The sequence below is a fragment of the Schistocerca serialis genome, chromosome 2 (assembly GCF_023864345.2).
Source record: "Schistocerca serialis cubense isolate TAMUIC-IGC-003099 chromosome 2, iqSchSeri2.2, whole genome shotgun sequence".
In the NCBI taxonomy this organism is placed as follows: domain Eukaryota; kingdom Metazoa; phylum Arthropoda; class Insecta; order Orthoptera; family Acrididae; genus Schistocerca; species Schistocerca serialis.
The window spans coordinates 580,941,763-580,965,695 of NC_064639.1; the positions used below are offsets into that span (position 1 = coordinate 580,941,763).

Consider the following 23,933-nt stretch of genomic DNA (forward strand, 5'->3'; position numbering starts at 1 on the left):
AGATCCGCAGAATATGGCGGCCAATCGAGGCATCCATATTCTGGGTACCCCAGAGCCAGAATTCGGTACCCAGAGTGCTCCTCCAGGACATCAAACACTCTCCTTCTTCGATGGGGTCGAGCTCCGTCTTGCATGAACCAGATCTTGTAGAAGTCAAAGTCACTTTGGATAATGGGGATGAAATCAGCTTCCAAAATCTTCACCTACCGTTCTGTAGTCACTGCACCGTCAAGGAATATCGCACCGATTATTCCGTGGCTGGATACTGCACACCACACACTCACCCGTTGAGAGTGAAGAGATTTCTCGATCGCGAAATGTGGATTCTCAGCCCTCCAAATGCGCCAATTTTGCATATTGACGAACCCATCCAAATGAATGTGGGCTTCGTCGCTAAACCAAACTATGCGTGCGCATATTAATTACCACCATGCCCCGCGGTCAAACGTGCAGTTTGATCGTCTTAACGCAAACCGTTCAGACGTTACGACGATTTTATTTCATATAGTTCATCAATTGTCTCCCTTTATGTGGCGACACGATACTCGTCGCTACACGCGCATGCAAGTCTCTCTCTCGTTCTTTCTCTCTCCTCTCTCACGTTGCCCACTGTCCCACCTATACACGCTGTGAACATCCCACTACGCTCTTTCCATCTCTTATACATCCATAAACACCTCGAACAGCATCCAAGGATTTTTTTGTTTCGCTAGATACGCTTGAGCACCTAGGGCTCTATAAACCTGTGCCATGCAGCACAGAATACAGTTCCTAATCGAGTTCGCGGTCGCAATGCGAATCCAATTCAGCGCGGTGACTCTGCGTTACCACCCTCGGCTCACCGATATTCTATTAGCGTTTGTTGTGGGCTACAGTTGTAAAATTCTGTATCTTGTGGTGATATTATCCTGTGTTTGTTCTATTTTAAAATTAAACTGTTGATTTTAAAGATAGAATGGAGCGTTGGCTTAAAGGTGTTGTAACAAAATCTTTCATCGAAAATTCAAAGGTGGTTTGCCTAGAAGATACGGTACCAACCTCAAAAATTTCTGATCGAGTCTATGTGATTCAAAAAGATGATGCAACCACTTCAAACTTAGTGTTTTCCTACAATACGGTATCTAAAGTCTTACTAAATGTGAAAAAAGAAAAGGTATTACGTCAACCCTGGATTTAGTTTCTAACGGTAAACCTCACTGAATGTTACGCAAAAAGCACCTTCCGAATACTTCCACGGTATCTACTAAGATGCGCCGACATTTAGAAACTGTTTCAAAGACCAAAATGAAGAAATTTTTACACGTAAGAAAGAACAAATATTAAGTAGTCAAAACACTATTAAGAATGTGACCCAAACTGTGAGTCAAGACGCCACAGATGCATCATATTTGATCAGCTATCGCACTGCACATGCAGCTGGATTGCATATTATCGCTGAGAACTTACGAAAACCGCATGTGGCAAGTATAACATAATTTATGCTAAATGAAAGATCTAAGAATCATCTTCCTGCAGTGCCGCTTTCAAACGACATTGTTTCGTTTCGAATTAATGATCTCGTAGGCTGTATCAAACGAGGTCCATTTGGTTCCTTCATCACAACAAATTCGTCTTGCAGTTGGATGAGTCGGCAGATGTTGCTGGACTGGCTGTCCGGCTGATAATTGTGCGAAACCCATATCAACATTCACGGGAAGACGGCTTACTTACGTTCGCATCACTGACAACTAGAACTACCCAAAAATAAATTTGTAACACGATTGGGAGTTTTTGTAAAAAATAACTATCTCGATTGGAAAGATTGTATTGATATTTGAACAGATAGGGCCAAGCGATGGCTGGTGAAAGAGCAGGAGCGGTATCGCCAATTAAAAGGAAAGAGCCAAACTGCAGTTCCAGGCATTGTATCCCACATACACAAGCACTTGTATTAAAGAACATACTGGCAGATCTAAAACTGGTTCTCGACGAATCAGTGAAAATAATCAGTTACGTTAAATCCCCCTCTCTGCAGTGACGACTGTTGTCAATATTGTGCGAAGGTTATAGGAACAGACATAAAACACTACCCTACTGCCTCACACCGAGGTTAGATGGTTATCTCGGGGCAAGATCTCAACAAGATTGTTCGAACTAAGAGCTGAATTACAAACGTCCATAGGTGGCATTTCCTTTAAATCAAAAGACCGTTTGAGCAATGTGACTTGATTGTTCAGACTAGCTTCTTAGGCGGACATACTTCGAAAAATTGATGAAATAAATATATGTTTACATGGGAAACAAGCAACAGTATCAATACTAATTACAAAATAACCGCCTTAAAAACCAGATTTATGGATTGTTTGCGTTGTAAAGAGAGAAACAAGAAAGCTTTTTCACACTGAATGTGTTCGTTGGTGAGACTGCAGAAGTACCAAATGAAATATTTGAAGAATCAGTCCACTGTCTCTATGGTACGTGCGCATATTTTGAGATGTATTTTTCTGAAGAACGGAATTCATGGGGCCAGAATCCTTCTGTGAGAAATTAACAGAAGCTAGAAAATACATATAATTACATCTATGAATGCTTTTTAGAGATGATATCAGAGTCAAGCATGGAACCATTGCTCAAGACGAGGTCATTTGATGAGTTTTGGTGAACAGTTCGTGATGAATATCCACAACTTGCTACACTGGGTCCAACTGTTCTTTTCCCGTTCCCAGCAACACACTTGTGTGAAACGGGATTCTCAGCATATATAGCTACAGAGATAAAATACAGCAATAGACGGGATTCTGAATCTGACTTGCATCTTCAACTGTCTTCTGTCAGGCGTTACATTAAGCAGTTGGTCAACAATTAAAATAATTTGATGTTTTTGTTGTTGTGGTCTTCAGTCCGAAGACTGGTTTGATGCAGCTCTCCATGCTACTCTATCCTGTGCAAGCCTCTTCATCTCCGAGTAACTACTGTAACCTATCTCCTTACTGTATTCGTATCCTGGTTTCTCTCTACGTTTTTACCTCCCACGCTTCCCTTCGGTACTAAATTGGTGATCCCTTGATGCCTCGGAATGTATCGCATCAACAAATCCCTTCTTGTAGTCAGGATGTACCACAAATTTCTCTTCTCCCCAACCCTATTCAGTACCTCATAAGATACGTGATCTATCCACCTAATCTTCTGCATTGTTCTTTAGCATCACATCTCAAAACCTTCTGTTCTCTTCTTGTCTAAGCCATTTATCGTCCATGTTTCACTTCCATACACTGCAACATTCTATTCCAATATTTTGAGAATGGGCTTCCTGACACTTGAATCTATACTCGATGTTAATAAAATTCTCTTCTAGAGAAACGCTTTTCTTGCCATTGCCAGTCTACGTTTTATATCCTCCCTACTTCTACCATCATCAGTTATTTTGCTGCTCAAATAGCAAAACTCATCTACTTCTTTTAGTGTCTCATTTTTTAATTTAATTCCTTCAGTATCACCTGATTTAATTCGACGACATTCCATACTCTCATACCTTCCATTAAATGGAAACAATTTTATCAATTTACAATATAATCAATACAGAGTTATTTTCTGTACTGTATTATTTTATGATTTGTATATTGTTGTTGAAGAGAAAATCTATAATGCATCTCTTTTTGGATGATATAAGTGATTATAATTAAATGATGAACATAAAACCATGGTTTACTTATTTTAGGACTTCGCAAAATATTTAGTATTTCAAAAGTGTTTAGTCACAAAAAAAAAACTGAAAACCATTGGTATGTAGCACCGCTGCTTCCTGTGACACTTAATCAGTTTGGGGACATTTAGCGTCGGCTTGAGCACCATACGTAGAAGTGAGAGTCATCGCTGAACACCACAGAATGCCACTCAGTAACCCAGTTGACAATTATTCTATACCATCTATACCAGACCAGTACTTGTTGTTTTTGGTATGGTGTCGGTGTTGGACGACGCATGCCAACTCGAGATTTCAACACAGCTCACAATAATCTGGTCGCGACAATCCGTGGTTACACACTGACTGTAAACTCTGCTTGGATCTCAGCTGTTGTTATCCATGTTTCGTCAGAGCCGGTAGAACCCTCCTAGCATTTTCTCGTAGTGTAGTTCTTCTGGAAGGACTACGTCTGCTCTCCTTGCCACACTGTTGGCTAGAGTCCATCTACAGCCAACTTCCTGTACGATCTGTCATTGCTGCGTTGGAACGGGCATTGTGAAATGACCGACGGAGGAGAAGGAAGACACCAGCGGCAATAAGCTCCTATCGGAGCACCAAAAATGCCAGTATATTCCTGTTTATTTAAAAGACTCTGACTGAAAAGTGGGATACCAGCTGCCTCATTCTACCTTCCTCAGTATCTTTAAAATTTTTCCCAAAAATTTTGACGTGCGAACATATTCGGCCCTTTTTTTATCATGCAACTCCCTCAAGCTCCCCTAGCTGTAACTCACTCCCACCCACTAGTCAATTACCACGTCGCTCATAGCCATCCACTCCCATTTGCCCTTTCTCACTCGCTCACTCAGCGCAACTGAATGTCAGTATCTCTTTGTGTCTCTCTGTCATATTTCCTGTGTCACAGCCACAGTCCCCTTGGATTTGTTCTACTTCTACCATCTCCTTTCAATGTCATTATATACCTCATGCTCTCTCTTACTACTATTATCTCATTCCTTTCTTCCTACTGCTGCTGCCTCTTCTCACTGTCACCACTTCTCTCCTCCTTTTTGTCTTTATTATACACCCTGTCTCTCATTATCACTGGCTCTCACCTACTTCCTTCTCTTTATTCCCGCCTCCCTCTCACCTACCCATTCCACCCTTCCCCCCTTCCCCCCCCCCCCCCCCTCCCCACTCCTCTGACACTGTCTCCTTCACTCTTTTCCTGGCACTGTTCCGATATTGTCAACTACGTTCTACTGCGACTGTCTCCCTCTCTCTCTCTCTCTCTCTCTCTCTCTCACTCCTGGTGTCCCCTTTGCTCTTTCTACAACACAACCACAGTATAGTATCTTCTAGATTCATTACTTTTCCGTCTCCTTGCCACTGCCACTGTCTTCTCTCTCAGCATAAAAAGCGAAAATATGTTCGCATACCAAAAATTTTGTGAGAATTTTAAGGGTGCTAAGGAAGGTAGAATGAAACAGGTGGTATCCCACTTTTCAGATAGTCTTTTAAATAAACAGGAAAGTATTAGCATTTTTAGAGCTCCGATAGGAGCATTTTCCCGCTTGTTCCCTTTTTTCCCTTGCTGCATCAGGACATGTCACTCATTTGAAAAGAAATGTATTGGTCATTAACATTTAGGCAGTTTACTTACATGAAACTGAGGTGACGCAAAACCAATTTTACACTGCAGATCTGATTTAATGTGCAAAATATTTTGCATGTGCTTCATTTCTACAACATGAGGTTCCCAAATGATAACGGAGGCACTTTAAATCTTATTTCTCTGTGATACGTCACTTTATAAACTCGGTTTTTGCTTCACACCGGATCTTATGTACGTATTTTATGTGCTCAAGTACAGTAAATTTGAACCTCTGTATTTCGAAAACGGATAAAGATACCAAGAAAATTTTCAACTTTGTTAGAGATCAGGATCTTAGAAATATATCGTAAAAAATTACAGCCATTTGTTGTACACAGCCGTCTCGGAATCCGCGGCTGAATTTTCGTAACCAAAAAACAATTTTTTTGCGTGCTTCTCAATAATGGATAAAGAATTTTAAAAACGTAGAAATGGCTTTTCTAGTAAAATGCCTAAAGAATATACCTTTAAAATTGGAGCAATTTTCTGCGCTTATTTATTCTTTAGATTTCGCATCTTAGTGGATTTTACATGTAGAAGTGGGGTTAACTTTGAACCTGTGTATCTCGAAAACGGACAAAGATATCAAGAAAATTTTCAAGTCTGGTCGAGATCGGTATGTTAGCAATACATCACAAAAATTTCAGCCTTTTTCTGTGTGTAGCCCTCTTGGAATCCTCGGCTGGGTTTTAGTCCGTTGGTGACGGTGAAAATATAGTAGAAAAAACCTTTTGTGGTTTTCCGATGAACCGCCCATGCCTGCCATCAAGCCCACCGTCGGCCACATCAAATGCAGAAAGAATTAACTGATTAGTTACATTTGCCTAATCAGGAGAAAGTGTTTAATATTCATACTTTGATCCCGTACTTAAGGATAGTGACACTAACACGATTCTTCTGGTGTTGAATGCATACCGATTAAGCTCATGTACGGGATCAGTCGCGGTATCGCTCACACCATCTACATCTACATCATACTCCGCAAGCCACCTAACGGTGTGTGGCGAATGGTACTTCTGATACCGCTAACTGATCCAAGCTTCCATTTTCCACTCGCGAATGTCGGTAAGCCTCTGTGGTAGCTCTAATTTCTCGTCGTGGTTGTTTCGCGAAATGTATTTGGGAAGAAGTAATATGTTGCCCGACTCTTCCGGGAAAGTGCTCTCTCGCAATTTCAACAGTAAACCTCTCGTGATGCAAAGTGATATTGAAGTGAATTTCCGGAAAATCTGTGCGTAGTGGGCTCCCAACAGTCTGGCAGAGGAGATATATGAACAAATTAGCGACATCACTGCAGCACGTGGGACGATATGACGATGAAGAATATCCATTCCTATCCCGTTTTGTCGCGGAAGATATAACATCGTGTCGTGATTCTGAGCAAATGTCAGAGCCAACAATGGAAGCACGTGGTTTCATGTTCACCTAAAGAACACGAGACCGTGCACGACAACACCGGGAAAGCTATGATGACCATCCTCTTTGACTGCACGGGTCCGCTGCTCATTGACTCCCTGGAACACGGCACCACAATTAACGCACAGCGGTACGTGGTCGATCTGCAAAAACTGAAGCGTCTCTTCGAGTCCAAACGCCCAGGAATGTTTAGAGCCGGCATCATTCTGTTGCAGGATAATGTCCACTCACATGTTGCCAGAAATGTTTCGACTACAGTGTAGAACTTCCGCAGGGAAGGTCTTACACATCCTCCATACAGTTCCGAACTCTTCCGAGACGATTTGTATATTTTTGGAGCCCTGAAGAAAGACATTCGTGGCCGTCGATTTGCTTCGAAAGAAGAGTTACACGCCAGGGTACAATCATGGTCCGTAGGCAACTGCAAATATTTTTCAGTGAAGGCACGGACCGTCTTGTCTCACAGTGGGCTGTACGTATTAAGGCGATTGCTTTCGAAATGATAAATAGTTTACTTACATTTTAGGGGTTAGTGACCCAATCGATGAAAACGGAATTCTTATAGGATCACTTCGTTGTTCGTCCGTCCGTCCGTCTGTTAAGACGCCTTTTTCTCAGGAATGAGTTGACGTATCAAGTTGAAATTTATGTCAAATACTAAGGTCTACGGTTCGTTGCCAGTGTAAAAAATTTAAGCTTCAAATTCAATCCAGTCAAAAGAACGGCCATTTATGTCATATTTTGGAACTCTGGAACTCACTCATCGAAACCTATAGCATAACATCTATACTCATGTTTAAGTTTGTCTGGAATCCTCAGAGCACAAGTCCTACTTGCACCTGTCGGGTTTTTTCCCAACTGTCTCGCTTTTTATTTTATTTTTATTTTTTTACTGTCGCTTACATAATTCGAAGCTCCTGGCAATAGCTATGTCGAAGCCTTGAACCAAGACGCATATCAATGGTTGTTAAAAATTACAATCCAGTCGAAACCAGTATAGGCACAAATCTGTTTATACCAGTAGACTATATTACGTTCTGTCGAGTTCTCAGGAAAACAGGTTGACGTCGCAGTTATTGAGAACAGTATAAAGCGTGCAAAAGCCTTTAACATTTATTACACTGCTAATGTACTGGGTCCACAAATATTGAGTACAAATACTTAAGTAACGTTACGCCCTCGTCCTATACAGAGTCTTTTTGCACAAAACATGACGCTCCAGACCTCGTGATCAGTACTGTCTCGTAGATAACGCGGGGAACGGAGTGAACACAATGTACTAGCTCTTAGTCGTAGGAGTCCTACATATTCTTCCAAAAAAATACCTAATTTCTTTTGAGTCTCCAGAAGCATTTATATTATTTGAGAATTTTATGTGGAACGTCTCCAAAGAGCTTATTTCTGCCATAACTACTTTTGAGCATCCACATCTGATTCTCATGTCTCTCCTGTATAACAAACTAACGGATCAGAACTAAAGGTAACCTACATATGTAACAAACCAAATCGTCAAAACCCAAAAATTACTAAGATTAGTTGATGTATAATCATTAAGAAAAAAGGTACAAAAGCATTCACTATAATTAATCGTCTAAATAGCGAAAAATTAACTATAAACAGGACCATACATAACTGTTAAATTACTTTATAGATCAGGTAATCCGTTATCTTGTCTATTAAAAATCGTATTAATAATCACATGTTACATTTAGGACGTAACCTAATTAATAAAGCTGACGATATAGGCTGGGAAAACCGGGAAACGTAGTCGTGTGTACGAAAAGCTACGTCCCCAAAGAACCAAGTTTCGCTGTTGCGTATCTGGCTACTACATTTTTCAGTTTCCTTCCGTTGTGGATGAGTACTCGTACCACTGATGGTGACCAACTTTTCAGGTACAAAGTGATGAGGCGCTGCTGGCTGGAAGAGCCGTCCGATCGTCCTTCATTCAAGGAACTGACGTACACGTTTGAGAAGATGCTGGAGGACTCAGTGGAATACCTCAACCTGGATGCCCTTGTAGTTCAAAACTACGCTTACTTCAACTCAACGACTCTCTCACAAGATAAACTAGGTAAGTCCATAATGCTGTTTGCAGGAATGTGCGCGCGCGCGCGAGTGTGTGTGTGTGTGTGTGTGTGTGTGTGTGTGTGTGTGTGTCTGGAATGAAGGAGCACAAAATAAATTACAGTTTGAAAGTTTCACTGAATTTTCGTATACTGTTCAACATCATAAACGATTTCCATTTTTCTTACGTCACTGCAAGATACAAGGGCTATTCGGAAAGTAAGGTTCGATCAGTCGCGACATGGAAACCACAACGAAAGTCCGTTGAAGCTTTGCACAGATGCGTTAATCAGTGTCTCTAGTGCGCCCGTCGATCGCGTCACGTCGCTCTTTTCAGTTCTGAGCACACAGTGAGCACCTAAAGATGCTTAGGACAATAGTGTCTCACGCCAAGTACGACTGCTTGGTGAGAGATTTTGCCTGATTTCATTCAGCCCACGTAACATAACTGTCACGCATTTCCTTTTTCATGACAGTTACCGGCCGCACACTGTAGGGACGCTAGTACGACTGCTTGGTGAGAGATTTCGCCTGATTTCATTCAGCCCACGTAACATAACTGTCACGCATTTCCTTTTTCATGACAGTTACCGGCCGCACACTGTAGGGACGCTGGAAACGCTCCTGCAGCATTTTTGATCGGAAGTGAGTGGCCAGCAACCATAAAATCCGGACTTGGCTCCCTCTGAGTTTCATCTCCGCTCACGTGAACCAGTGGCTACAGAGACAACTTTTTAGCGCAGACAACGAGCTGCAGGCCACCGTAGAGCATTTCCGGAAAGCACAGGCGGCTACCTTCTATGAGGAGGGTAGACGAACGTTGGTACGAAAGTACGACAAAAGTCTGAGTCGGAGCGGCGTCTATGTAGTGAAGTAGCTGTAAGATGTAGCTACACGCTGCAAATAAAACATTTTTGGCTTTCATCGTGGTTTCCATTTCGCAACCAATCGGAACTTACTTTCCGAATAGCTCTTGTAGAATTAGCAGTTACAACATTGGCTAGTGATGGATATTTATTTAATTTTCTGTTCGTACATATGATGTATTTAGTAACACTCCATTACGTGTATCTAATACTATATTTTCATGTCTGTTCAGGTACAGATGGCCTAGAGCACGGAACAATGATGACAGTACCACTGGATGTAATCAAAGACATTATGCCTCCCAGTGATTCCTGGCAACAAACTGAATTTCATGAAGGCCTGTTGCCCAGTTTGACCGAAAAGCAGGAAGAGTCTTCACTTTTCAGTACTGTGGGGAATAGTTATTTGAGTCCTGTACGAATAGTCAAGAGTAAAGCGCGCTTGTCACCTTACATGAACATGGTTGGAAGAAGTGAAGCAGAAAAATCAAAGTCAGATGCTGGGAAGAGTGCCGTCTCCTACGCGGCTGTGAGTGAGGCTTCCAGCCCTTCCTCCTCTAATATGACGACGTTGTAGAGGGAAAGAACACGAAATAGGAGCTCTAGAAACGATTCGCGTGACATCAGTCAAAGTGTAATACAATCGTTTTATGCCGTCATAAGGATTCTTTACAACCTTATTCTTTTAAAGGCTGCGTCTATTCCATTTTATTGCGTATTAGTTGCTATTCCTGAATGTCTGTGTACCTGTGTGTGACCTATTGGACAACATACTGCCCTTACACATGCGAAGAACATTTTTTTAAATAAAGTTTTACACATCAGAAGACTGCGTTTTTTTTATTGAAACATTCCTTCACCTTCTTGCAATCATCATAATTGTATAAAGTATAAATGCTGTTTCTCATGACATATAATGAAATATATCTATTGTACGTATCTCCTGTCAGTAACTGTTACATGTGAAAATCTGTTCATTCCCAAAGGAAAAACAGCATATGTGATGTTTTCTACGTCAAATTAACACTCATTGGATACTGGTATTTCATACTCACAGGCATACGATGTAAGTAAACTTTCAAGGAAGAGCTTACGATTTTGTGCTTTCTAAGGAGAAAATCATGTAGTACATCTTATACGCTTTAGAAAAAAAAAGAAAGGAAATTGGTCAGCCTGGCACAGTGACGGTGTGGTTATTAATAAAAACGTGTGTTACAAATAAAATAAATCAAGCGTTAACTTTATAGGAAAAATAGTTTTGTTTTTAAAGTAATCGTATTTTTTTCTTTTCCTCACATTTTTCTAGTTTGGAGTGTGTTCTTAGGTTGTGAGAATTTTCTTAAAACTCTGGTACCTGTAGCTGTAGGGGAGCACTTTACTACGAAAGTGCTCTTCAGCTTAAATGTAGGACGCTTGATGTGACGCAAGAATACGGAAATATGCTGTTTTGTCTAAAACTGACATGGTGAGACCGTGGCTGTGTATAATTAATGTAGGTTAATTCTTATAAAGAAGAAAACAGCAACCAGCCACTATTAATAGTGCTATTTACCTAAATAAATAGCAGTATTAATAGTGGCTGGTTGCTGTTTTCTTCTTTGTAAGAATCAACCTACATTATGAAAATATGTTTCAAATTGATGTGCTTAGCAACTATATTCAATTAGTGGAGGTCACATTCAAAGTAGAATCTCGACATAACCACTCAAAAAACTTGTCCATTTCCCTTTATACTTGAAATTACACGGGAGATTCAGTAATTTTGTCTTTCGGTGGGAAGCAAGAAAATGTTGAAAAACAGTCGCACAATAGTAAGCTCCAGCAAAAAGACCCTATTTAGCGAACGGTCCTATTTTTTTATTACGTGAAGGTTATAGTCTTAGCTAAGTCTAGGAAATTGAAAGTAAATGAAATTGAGACTCTTCATCATAAAGTAGACATCTACTGCTTGAGAACTGTGTAGGTCTTGTAATAGCTTTCAGGCAACCATTACTATTCTGGTCTACCACTACATGGTTGCTGATCATACTATTTCGTTCATGGTGCACTGAAATGACAAACCCCTTTTTTAGTTGCGCAGCATTATGCTAATTACACACATCAAAAAAGTTTTGCATCACCTCGGTTCCAAGAGTTCCGGAACCTGTACAGAAAATTGGAATAGAGATCAACATAAACATTGTTTCAGCCCTTTTATTGCTCATGAAACCCACAAATTGCATGGTGTACCACCACACAACGAGACCTGCAGGGGTAGTGGTCCACATTACTGTACACACCAGTATCTCAACGGCGATTCGACGTAGATATCTCAGAGTTGTTCGTGGGTCACGTCGGCCATAAACAGCCCTTTTCAATCTATCCCAGGCATGTTCGATGGGATTCACGTCTGGAGAACATGCTGGCCACTCTAGTCGAGCGATGTCGTTATCCTGAAGGAAGTCATTCACAAGATGTGCACGATGGGGGCGCTGTCGATATGGTTGCACTATCGGTCGGAGGACGGCATTCACGTATCGTATAGCCGTTACGGCGCCTTCCATGACGACCAGCAGCGTACGTCGGCCCCACGTATTAACACCCCAAAACAGCAGGAAACCTCCACCTTGCTGCACTCGCTGGACCGTGTGTCTAAGCATTCAGCCTGACCGGGTTGCCTCCAAACATGTTTTCGACGATTGTCTGGTTGAAGGCATATGCGACACTCATCGGTGAAGAGAACGTGATGCAATCCTGAGCGGTCTGTTCGGCCTGTTGTTGGGCTCATCTGTACCGCGCTGCATGGTGTCGTGGTTGCAAAGATGGACCCCGTCATGGACGTCGGGAGTGAAGTTGCGCATCATGTAGCCTACTGCGCACAGTTTGAATCGTAACACGACGTCCTGTGGCTGCACGAAAAGCATTATTCAACATGGTGGCGTTGCTGACAGGGTTCCTCCGAGCCATAATTCGTAAGTAGCGGTCATCCACTGCAACAGTAGCCCTTTGGCGGCCTGAGCGAGGCTTGTCGTCAACAGTTCCTGTCTCTCTTTGTCTCCTCCATGTCCAAACAACATCGCTTTGGTTCACTCCGAGACGCCTGGATACTTCTCTTATTGCCTTCCTGGCACAAAGTAACAATGGGGACGCGGTCGAATCGCGGTATTGACCGTCTAGGCATGGTTGAACAACAGACAACACGAGCCGTGTACCCCCATGCTGCTCATGTATGGGTGTTTACATTTTTGGCGGGTTCACTGACCCCTCTGAACAGTCAAAGGGACTGTGTCTGTGATACAATATCCGCAGTCAACGTCATCTTTAGGAGTTCTGGGAACTAGGCTGATGAAAAATTTTTGTTGTTGTGTGTATGGACCTCGGCTAAACTCGAGTTTTCACAGGTGTTGGGCTGTCCAGAATATAATCCATTAGACTTGCAGTATATTGAAGCCCTACGGTGCCGAAATGAAGCAACTTCGTGAAGGACTGTATTCAATGGCACGAGGGTATAACAGAATATGTGGATACTGAAGAACTGTAGTGTTAGTGATCCATTTGACACGGTCATCGGGGGTCAGATGGCGCTCAGGAGGCCTGTCTGTGCACCCTCTGTTTTGACTCTGCAGCTACTAACTTTACTGAGCTTAGAAATGAACTGTGTTTGCAGCATTCATTCTATGCTACAATGATGCCCTACCAGCGAGTACGTACTCCTTTAGCCATTTGAATGGATTTTCATTGAGGACCTGAGGGAAGCTGGATGGACGTACCAACGGATTGCTGAATATGTTGGGCAACCTATCGTGGTGTCTCGCTGGTTTTATCAGTGGTCTGTAGAACATTACCACACCCGTATACCTGCTTCTGGACGCTTCCATTATACAGACGCACTTCATGATCAACACGTTCTGCGAACAGCGGTGGACTGCCGAAAATCATCCAAGGACAAAACTGGGGCACATGTTGTACCTCGTCTGTCACCAAGGAGTGTTGGGAATCGTCTGGTTGCGGTAGGACTAAGATCGCATGTGTCTCCGGCCAAGCTACCACTGACATCACGACACCGCCAAGCATGGCTGTTCTGGTGCCGTGGAAGTGTTGACTGGAGTGTGGAATGGTGCTCTGATATCTTCAGTGACGAGAGTAGGTGCTGTCTGTAAGCGAATGAGGGACAAACACTTGACCTTGCGAGCGGCCTGTTACGGAATGCATTCTCCCACGCACACCATTCCCAGGCATCATGGTGTGGGGTCACTCAACTCGCGGTCACATCTGGTATTTTTGCAAGCTAAAACAATCAGTGCTCGTTACATTGGACAGGATGTTACCGTCACTTCTTCGACGGGAAGGTGATCTGATTTTTCAGGAGGACAATGCACTTCCACATACCGATGCTACGATTCAACCTGCTCTTCGTGGAGTACAACAACTACCGTGACTATCGAGACCACTAGACATCTCGCCAATTTAATGCGTATGTGTTGTGGGGAATTGGAATCTCATACATTTTCCAGAGCCTGCAAAAATCATCGCCAAATTGCAACAAAAGGTGCAAGATGCTTGGGAAAATCTATCGAAGGATGACGTTCGGTATTTTTACGTAGTTGGCACGGAAGAATACAGGCCTCCGTTGCCGCCAGAGAGGGTGGTACATTAGGTACTGATGCCACTGTTTGGGCACCCTTTGCTCTGACATGTATGTTTCATTTGGTCTGAATTTGTTGTCCTGTACTTTTGCAGTGATGAACTACCTGACACATCGCTTCTCAATAAAACAACCTTGTCTCTGAGGGTACTGCATTTTTTCCCGGCAGTGCAGATATAAACAACCCGGTAATGTTCATGAATTTTTCTTGAAATCATTGAATACCATCACCTACATCCCCAGCGATTTAATATCGACAGTTAGATAATACTCCATTCCAGATTCCTCCATCCATGTTAGAACTGTATGTTTTCTGATGCCACTTATCCACCTTTAACTAGATTATTGTCTTCGTATTTGGTTCAAATGGCTCTGAGCACTATGGGACTTAACATCTATGGTCATCAGTCCCCTAGAACTTAGAACTACTTAAACCTAACTAACCTAAGGACAGCACACAACACCCAGCCATCACGAGGCAGAGAAAATCCCTGACCCCGCCGGGAATCGAACCCGGGAACCCGGGCGTGGGAAGCGAGAACGCTACCGCACGACCACGAGATGCGGGCTCTTCGTATTTCCCAACACACATCTCAACACCTGAACATCTGAACAACTATCTGAACCATCATCAGTTATGAAGGGTTCTCGCAGTAGAAGTCACTGCTTCACTGCCATTGAAATACTATAGCCAGCGAGGATCTGGGATTGGTAAGGTGTCGGGTCCAGGAAAGTAGCATTTTCAGGGAAGACAATATATTTATAAAAATGGTGCTCCAAATTTTTTAAAATTTCTATAGCACGCCTTTGAAAATTCTGAGAAACTTCAATAAATGGACACAGATTAACAGAACAATTTTAGGATTATAAATTGAACAAGTTAATTGAAGAAAGCAAACTATCGAGATTCACCAAATGCAAACAAATGACAGTACAATTTTGGAATTAAAAATTGAGCAGTTTACCTAAAGACAGCAAACTATTAATCTTCACCTCACTCCGGTGATTCTGTTTAGGCGCAGATTAAAAAGCACAGTATTATCTAAAACACAGAGAAAAAATTTCCGTTACCAGATATTGCATACTAACAAACGTACTATCGATCATTTAGACATTTAGTTATAAGCTCAGAGCAAGCAATGAGCCTCTGTTGAAGAAAACTATGAAACAAATGTGCAACGATAAGAACATAGATACAGATAAACTTAAGAGCCCATGCCCAGCTGGCTTCAGGTAACTGCGTAACCAAGCTGGCCAAAATAAATTACATTTCGGGCTGGAGCTCAATAAACCTGAGTATTTGTGATATAAACAGACAGAAACTGTCAGCAGTGTAGATAGCTTCATTTTGTGAAGTTCCTATAAGAAAAAGAATATAAAAAAGTATATAAAAATGTATAGATATAATTTTAATCAGGATCTCAACATGGTTTCACTCAAGAAAGGAAAATTGAGCTTGCTTTTATGCTAAGTACGCATTACAGGCACAGTTCAGAGTACTCATGAATTAACCACAGACTCCAAAAGGCAACAGAAATAAATAAGCGTGAAGCAAAAAAAATAGGGATGTACCGATCGGCACACGACTTCTAGCAACACTGAGATTAACTGAAGCCTAAAACATACAGCGTAAGAACCCCGCAGCACCGTAGATAACTTCAAATAGTTTCTCATATAGTCTACACGTTAAGATACTCGCCAAGGAAGTCAATATATCTCAGCAAAGCACTTTGCCTGTAGTTTTCCGTAGACACCCAACAACAGAAGTAATACCAAGCCTGTCTCTCACCAGATTCCAGCGTCGTGTTTCTCAGGCAACGTAGACTTTCTCTCAAAGAGCTGTCTAATTCTCGCAGTTGGCCGCAGCATCCATGTCCCACATTACAGCCAGCTGCTGCGGTTGGATGCCCATCCTCTTGTTATTGGTCAGATCAACTGAGGGCGAGATGATCCGAGGCAGCATTAACTCAAGGCGACGGACTATGAGTGTGCCCCTAACCGGGGTGGCCATCTTTAGAGTCTGACATTTTTCTGAGTCATCAGCCTTCTGACCAGTTTCATGCTGCCCGTGAAGAATTCCTATCCTGTGTCAATCTCTTCATGTCAGAGTAGAGCTTGCACGTTCTGTATTATTAATGGAAGCTATTTCGTGATGTCTTACCACCCCGTCCCTTCTTCTTGTCAGTGTTTTCCATAAATTCCTTTCGTTGCCGATTCTCCAAAGAACCTCCTGGTTCCTTACTTTTTCAGTCCACCTAAATTTCAACATTCTTCTGTAGCACCACATCTCAAATGTTTGGATTCTTTTCTTTTAGGGTTTTCTGACAGTCTGTGTTTCACTACCCTACAACGCTGTGCTCCAAACGTACATTCCCAGAAGTTTCTTCCTCAAACTAAGGCCTACATTTGATAGCAGTAGACTTCTCTGGGCCAGGGATGCCATTTTTGTCAGCGCTATTCTGTTTTTTGATGTCCTCTATGTTCCATCCGTCATGGGTTATTTTGCTGCCTAACAGCAGAACTCCTCAACTTCATTTATTTCGTGATCACCATTCCTAATGTCATGCTTCTCGCTTTTCGAATTTCTGCTACTACTAATTACTTTCGTCTTTCTTCGATTTATACTCAATCAATATTTTGTACTCATTAGACTGTTCATTTCACTAAGCAAATCCTGTAATTCATCTTCACTGTCAGTAAGGCTAGCAATGTCATCAGTGAATCTTATCTTTGATATCTCTTCACCTTGAATTTTAATTCCGCTCTTGAACCTTTCTTTTATCTGCCATGTTGCTTCTTCAACGTATAGATTGAACAGTAGGAGTGAAAGAATACACCCCTGTCTTACTACCTTTATAATCCGAACACATCGTTCTTGATCCTCCAGTCTTATTGTTTTCTCTTGGTTCTTGTACATGTTGTACATTAGCCGTCTTTCTCTGTAGCTTACCCCTACTTTTCTCAGAATTTCGAACATCTTCCACTCTTTTATATTATCGAACGCTTTTTCCACTTCGACAAGTCCTATGAAAGTGTCTTGATTTTTCTTTAGACTTTCTTCCATTATCAGGCGAAACCTCAGAATTGGCTATCTGTTGCATTTCCCTTTCCTAAATCCAAATTTATCGTAATCTAACAGACCCTCAATTTTCTTTTGAATTCTTCTGTACAGTATTCTTGTCAACAACTTCCATGCAACTCATTGTGCGATAATTCTTGCACTTGTCGCGTCTTTCAATCTTCGCAGTTATGTGTATGATGTTTTTCAGATAGTCAGATGGTATGATCCCAGACTCATACATTCTACACACCGACGTGATTAATCGTTTTGCTGTTACTTCCCCCAAAATTTTAGAAATTCTGATGGAATGTTATCTATCCCTTCTGCTTTATTCGCTCTTAAGTCTTCCAAAGCTCTTTCAAAATCTGGTTCTTATACTGGATCTCGTATCTTTTCTACATTGACTATTGTTTTTTCTCCTATCACGTTATCAGAAAAGTCTTCCCCCTAAGAGAAGCCTTCAGTGTACTCATTCCGCTTATCCTTTTTGACGACTGTATATAACACTGGAATTTCCATTGCACTCTTAATGTTACCACTCTTGTTTTCAATTATACCAAGGATTGTTTGGATTTTTGTATATGCTAAGTCAGTATTTCCGACAGTATCTTCTTTTTCGATTTCTTCACATTTTTCATCCAGCCGTTTCGCCTTAGCTTACCTGCATTTCTTATTTATTTCATTCCGAAGTGACTTGCATTTTAGTATTCTTGAAAGTGCTTGAACTCTTTTGTTCTCACTTCTTTCATCTGTAAACTGAAGTATTTATTGCGTTATCCATGGTTTCTTCGCAGTACCTTCTTTGTATCTATGTTTTCTTTCCAATCTCTGTGACTGCCCTTTTTAGAGATGTTCATACTTCTTCAAATGTACTGCCTTCTGAACTATTCGTTATCGCAGTATCTATAGTCTCAGAGATCTTCAGGTGTATATCATCTTTCCTTAGTACTTACGTATCCACTTCTTAGCGAATTGATTCTTCCTGACTGCTCTCTCAAACTTAACCCTCCTCTTCATCACTGCTAAATTGTGATCTGAGTTTATATCTGCTCTTGGATACGCCTTACAATCCAGTATCTGATGTAGAAATCTCTGTCTGATCATAACATATAACTGAGATCTTCTCGCATCTCCCGGCCTTTTTCTTGTATACCTCCTCGTCTTGTCGTTCTTGAACAGAGTAGTCGCTATTACTAGCTGAAATTTATTGCAGAATTCAATTAATCTTTCTGCTCTCTCATTCCTAGTACCAAGCTCATATTCTCCCATAACTTTTTCTTCTACTCCTTGCACTACAATCGCATTTCAGTCCCTCAAGACTATTATATTTTCATCTCCCTTTACCAACTGAATTACCTGTTCAGTATACTCATATATTTTCTCTGTCTCTTCACATTCTGATTGCTGCGTTGGCATGTATACCTGAACTACTGTTGTCGGTATTGGTTTGCTGTCGATTCTGATGAGAACAACTCTATCACTGAACTGTTCGCAATAACTCACTCTCTGCCCTACATTCCTATTCATAACGAATCCTGCTCCCATTACACCATTCTTTTTCTGCTGTTGCCAATTTGTTAATTTCATCTGACCATAAATCCTTGTCTTCTTTCCATTTCACTCTACTGCCACCCACTATTTCTAAATTCAGCTGCAGCATTTCCCTGTCATATTTTCGAGCCTCCTGATACATGCGACAAGAGTTTGGAAGAAATTTTGTCTGTTCCCTTGCTGAGGACCCAAAAAATTATTTACAAAAACAAGATCCCCAATCTCTAACGAGGTAGGCCGTAGGTCGCCTACGGTCATTATATCAGCAGGCCTCCCGCCTGTGTGCAAAGTGAATGTTAGTAATCATTTTACTCCGGTTCTCTTAAATATGTCAGATCAATTTCTTCGACTAAGAGGTCACTGATGGACCAACGGTTGGATATCGGAGAGTTAATAGTGTATGCAAGCATTAATTTTTACAGGGGTGGTCTTATGCATCTCATGCACAACGGAATTTAAAGCAAAACTAAGCCGACTTGTAGATTTATCCCAGATACTGTGATACGGGTTATCATAGATAATCATGTTACTTCACGTTCCAACTAACACATACTGCAAACAAGGAGTGAACGTAGTATGGGATGTTGGTATTTTGAGATATGGCATTAGCTAAACAGAATTTCTTAAATTTCCTACAAGACTAATGTCTTGAAAGGTCCAAAGTGAGAAAATATTTTACCATGGTACTAACACGCCAAACTTGCAGTCATTTTCTCCTTGGGAAAAGAAAGACACAGTGGGTGAAAGCATCCATCACAACCAAGATATACTTATTCACACTCGTAGTGCTTGGAAGCCGCCCTAAATAATCGACAAACAATTTATCCATTGACCTCTCTTCCCGGCTCTGAGATGGCCGCCTGACATTCCTGACGTTGCTTGACCAATTTACTTCCATTTAACACCTGAATTAAGAGATGGCAGCGTAAGATATTCTTTAATCTTCATAATGCCCTAAAAGGTCCCTAAATGACCTCCACACAAGGGATGAGGAAAGAAAACACCTCTGGGATTAACTACTTAGGGAGACAAATCTTCCCCTTGTAATGTGTACAATAACATGCGAGACGTTTCTTAAGAAGATACTCAGCTACTTCCTTCCCAGTAAGAAGCTGACCCCTAAAATTATTCAGCACTTGATGCCACTTCTGCTGCTCCTTTAATTTCCCGAAGAAGGACGGAAGCTCTGCCAGTATAACTACACTACATTGATTATGATCATCTGATGGTATGATCTCAGGAGGCTCCTGAACCTTACTAAGCATACGACTCAGTGCACCAGCCAGCTTATTGTCAGAACCCTTTATGTGGTTTACTACAAACCAAAAAGCTGATACTCGAATTACCAGTGTGCTGCCTTGCCAGTTTTATGGAGCCTAGCCAGTATTCAGCTCAGTTTCTAATAAGAAATATCTGTGCTGCTATCCAAACTTAAATTCCTCCAGCCCAAATAAAACTGCCAATGCCTCCAACTCGTGTAAATAACTCTGTTGCTAATACAGCCCTCGATGCATACGTTACCGGCTGACGATCTCCGTCAAATTCTCGTAGTACGACAGCATCAACTCCCGAGTTGAAGCCACTCATCTAGAGAACAAATTGACCCAAAAAATCGACAAATGGATAGAAATGAACTTGGTGAAAAAGATCACTACTGCGTCAAACCATGCTCTGCTTTCTTATGTCAAGGAGGTGGCAAATTATAAATGACATTTGAGCACTTTTATCAGTGTTAATGCCATTGGCAGAAACTAGATGAACTAGGAAAGAAAGCTCAACTTTTGCCAAATAACCTTCGCGGTTTTGACTGTTAATCATGCTTCCATAAACCAGGACAACACCTGCCTAAGGTGCTGCAAGTTCTTATTAAAGGTTTTGCTATAAACAACTACGCCATCGAGGTAATAATACATACAACAGAACTTCATTTCAGCCAAGATGGACTCTAGCAAATGAGATGAAACTGCTGCGCCGGTTGACAACCTAAATGGAATTCTGTTGAACTCAAGCAAGTTCCAGTCCACGCAGAAGGCAATCACAGGCTTCGATTCTTCGGCTGGTACTATCCGGCGGTAAGTATGATTCAGATGAAAAACAGTGAAATAGCACGCTCCCAGAAACCAAGGAAATCACGTGTGTCGATGAGACAGACGCTCCGACTCCAAAACTACCTTCTGGATAAGTGGCTCGGTAGTCCAAATTGGGCGTTTGGGAGCCAAAAACATCGGGATGGCATACAGAGAATGCAATGTGAAGGAAAAACAGCTTAGTATTTGCGTAAATAAACAGTCGGTGCTGTATAAAATCTCAGCTCAGGATTGCCACTACCTGGTCCAAGTTAAGACATGTGCATCCTATCTGTTTCTCAGAAAATGTATCCTAGTGGTGAACAGTGTTTTACATCCACTAAATAAGAAAACAAATGTAAATGCGACGAAATGTAAATACGTATACATGGTGAACATTAACAAAACCGACAAACTGCAGGGACGGTTTCCTGACTGGAAATGGAGGAAAAAAAGGTCGTATGAACATGTGCCCGGAAATGCAGCGTTGCCACGGTAGATGGCGCTGACCAACGAAAGTTCCTCTGACCACAAACCGTTTGTTGCTTGTGTGTTGCAGGCTGTGTGATTGACGCAGCGTACGGTAAACAGCAGAATGGTAAGGTATTCATGTTGGGAAAAAGCCGAAATGGTGGGTGGAAACTGTCGACAGGCAACACGACTATACCGAAACTAGTACCCTCAGAGACACCAGACACTACATTTCAAGCTCTTTTGGGTGTTTGTGTGATTAAAGTACCTTTCAGAAAGGCGAAGGTGCAGGGAATCGGCTGGCTGTGCGTATATCAGGTTTGGAGGACCGTATTCCACAGGATATTGAGACGAACCCTAGTACAAGCTCCAGGCAACTGGCCCTCCAACGTGCTGTAAGCCAAAGTACGATTATGTATATCCTGCAGGACAACCGCTATTATCCTAATCATCTGCAACGATTACCAGCAGCGGATTTCTCTCCACGAGAGGCATTTTGTCAACGGTTTTTGCAGCAGACCATCACAGTTATAGGGTTTGTGTCATCAGTCCTCTTTTCCGACGATTCAACCTTTACATGAACTGACATCATCAGTCTGCATATTCGTCATTTGTGTACTACAGATTCGGTACGTGGTCAGAGGAACTTACATCTACAATGGCAACGATGCATTCCCGCACGTATTTTTATAGGACCTTTCTTCCTCTATTCCCAGTCAGGAATCCCTCCGTGCAGTTTGTCGGTTTCGTTAAAGTGCACCATGTCCATACACCAAGTATAAATTTGATGTTACTCCGTTCCAGCACAAATCTGGTATTATTTACTTTAAATTTCGTACTAATAATTGCACCTTATAGCATCTGAACTGCTCACTGATCAAAAGAACCGGGTATCTTCCGTAAGCTGTAAATATGTAGCTGAACTTGTAAATAAGTAGTAGAGAACATTCGGTGCAGTGAATAAAGTAATATCATCAAATCTTTACTTTCGTGTTTTACAATGCAACACGCAGTGGTGAGTATTTAATTGAAATGTAACAACACATTATGCGAAATATTTGCTGTATATTATCTCCCAGTTGTGCTCAGACAAGTGTTTTATGAATGAGATCTACGTGGTTTTATCACGATATCACCTATCATTCAAAAGTTAATTGATTCAAAGCAGACCTACCGCTTAATCCATATCCTTTACTTATAGTATATCATATTATGGAATCGTACAGCTTCTCTTCAGATCATAAGTGAGTGCCGACCATTACAGACCAAAGGAATAATTAATCATTAGTCAGCGATACAATTTTTCTTGGCAACGTTTAGCTTTGCTTTGGTTTGGTATAAAATGAGTGTTTCATTTTCTATGATGGTCTATATTTCATTCAAAAATGTTGTACGATGAAGTACATCTTTAGATATGACTTAATTACTAGACTAAATATCCTTCCTTTTAAATATAATTAATCGTTTTCATTTGGAATTCTGCTCAGATAATATCACAACCAAGACGTAACACAAATTTATGTATCTATGAACTTAAATTCTTTTGTTCGCTTAACTAACAGGAGTCAATAATATCTTTGTCTTAATAACTTTTCCCTTTAGAAGTATGTAAAAGTTTCATTTACTTCAATTTAATTTCATTTAATTTCCTTGTCCCATTCCTTAGGAATTAAAACGGTATGATTTTGGGATAACTTTTCTTTTTCTTTAAATAAGAGTTAGAACTTTATATGCACCGCAGCTCTATTTAAGCTTTCTCATACATAGTAAGTCGACGACAGTGAACGAGTACCACCAAAAATCTATCCCCCAGGCAATAACGCGCCTGTATAAAGATTCCGTGGGACTACTATTTGTAGTTACGAGAAAGCTTAAGACAGTTTGCAGGTAATCAACACCATACGATTACTGTTTACAGTTACGGGAAAGCTCAGGACAGTTTACAGGAAACCAATACTGTATGACCAATAAATAGTTACGCACCAAAATTCTCTAGTGCCAGTTGAGCATCAAACATCGTAAACTGAGTCACTACCGCTTAAAGCGAAATAAAATTCCACTTCTTTATAATAACAACACATTACACTATCCTCTCAGTGCACGCAAAACCTACCAATCACCATTACGAACACTCAATTCTGTCAGAATGTACTGACCACACACACCAAACCAACCACCACTACACTAAATTCTGAGTTTGCAGCACCGGGAAAATAGTTAGAATTAACGGTACAATCTAGGTCAAATCCATTTAAGACCCAACAATAAATACTTGGTCTCTGTGCAGTCTCCACAATAAAATACTTCTACCCGCCACTAAAATCTTTAAGACATCTCTTTATTATTAGATAGGTAGATCTCCCTCAGTATTAATTCAGTGATTCACGATGGGAACCACTAGATAGTATTTCGCTGACGAATCTCTCACAGTTCTTTAAAACAGTTATCCTGAGCCAGTAATTGCTCTGACCTGTAGGTTGTCAAACTCTGCGA

General features: G+C 41.2%; 1 protein-coding gene across 1 annotated transcript in view; it reads left to right on the forward strand.

Annotated features, from left to right (window-relative positions):
• LOC126456245 (uncharacterized) overlaps positions 1 to 10,494 on the forward strand; it is a 410,153-nt gene extending 399,659 nt beyond the window's left edge. Inside the window, exons 19-20 of the mRNA XM_050091997.1 lie at positions 8,630 to 8,808; positions 9,901 to 10,494. Coding sequence (XP_049947954.1) covers positions 8,630 to 8,808; positions 9,901 to 10,244 — 523 coding nt within the window. The 3' untranslated portion in view covers positions 10,245 to 10,494. The remainder of the gene's footprint in view (positions 1 to 8,629; positions 8,809 to 9,900) is intronic.
• The last annotated feature ends 13,439 nt before the right edge of the window (positions 10,495 to 23,933 follow it).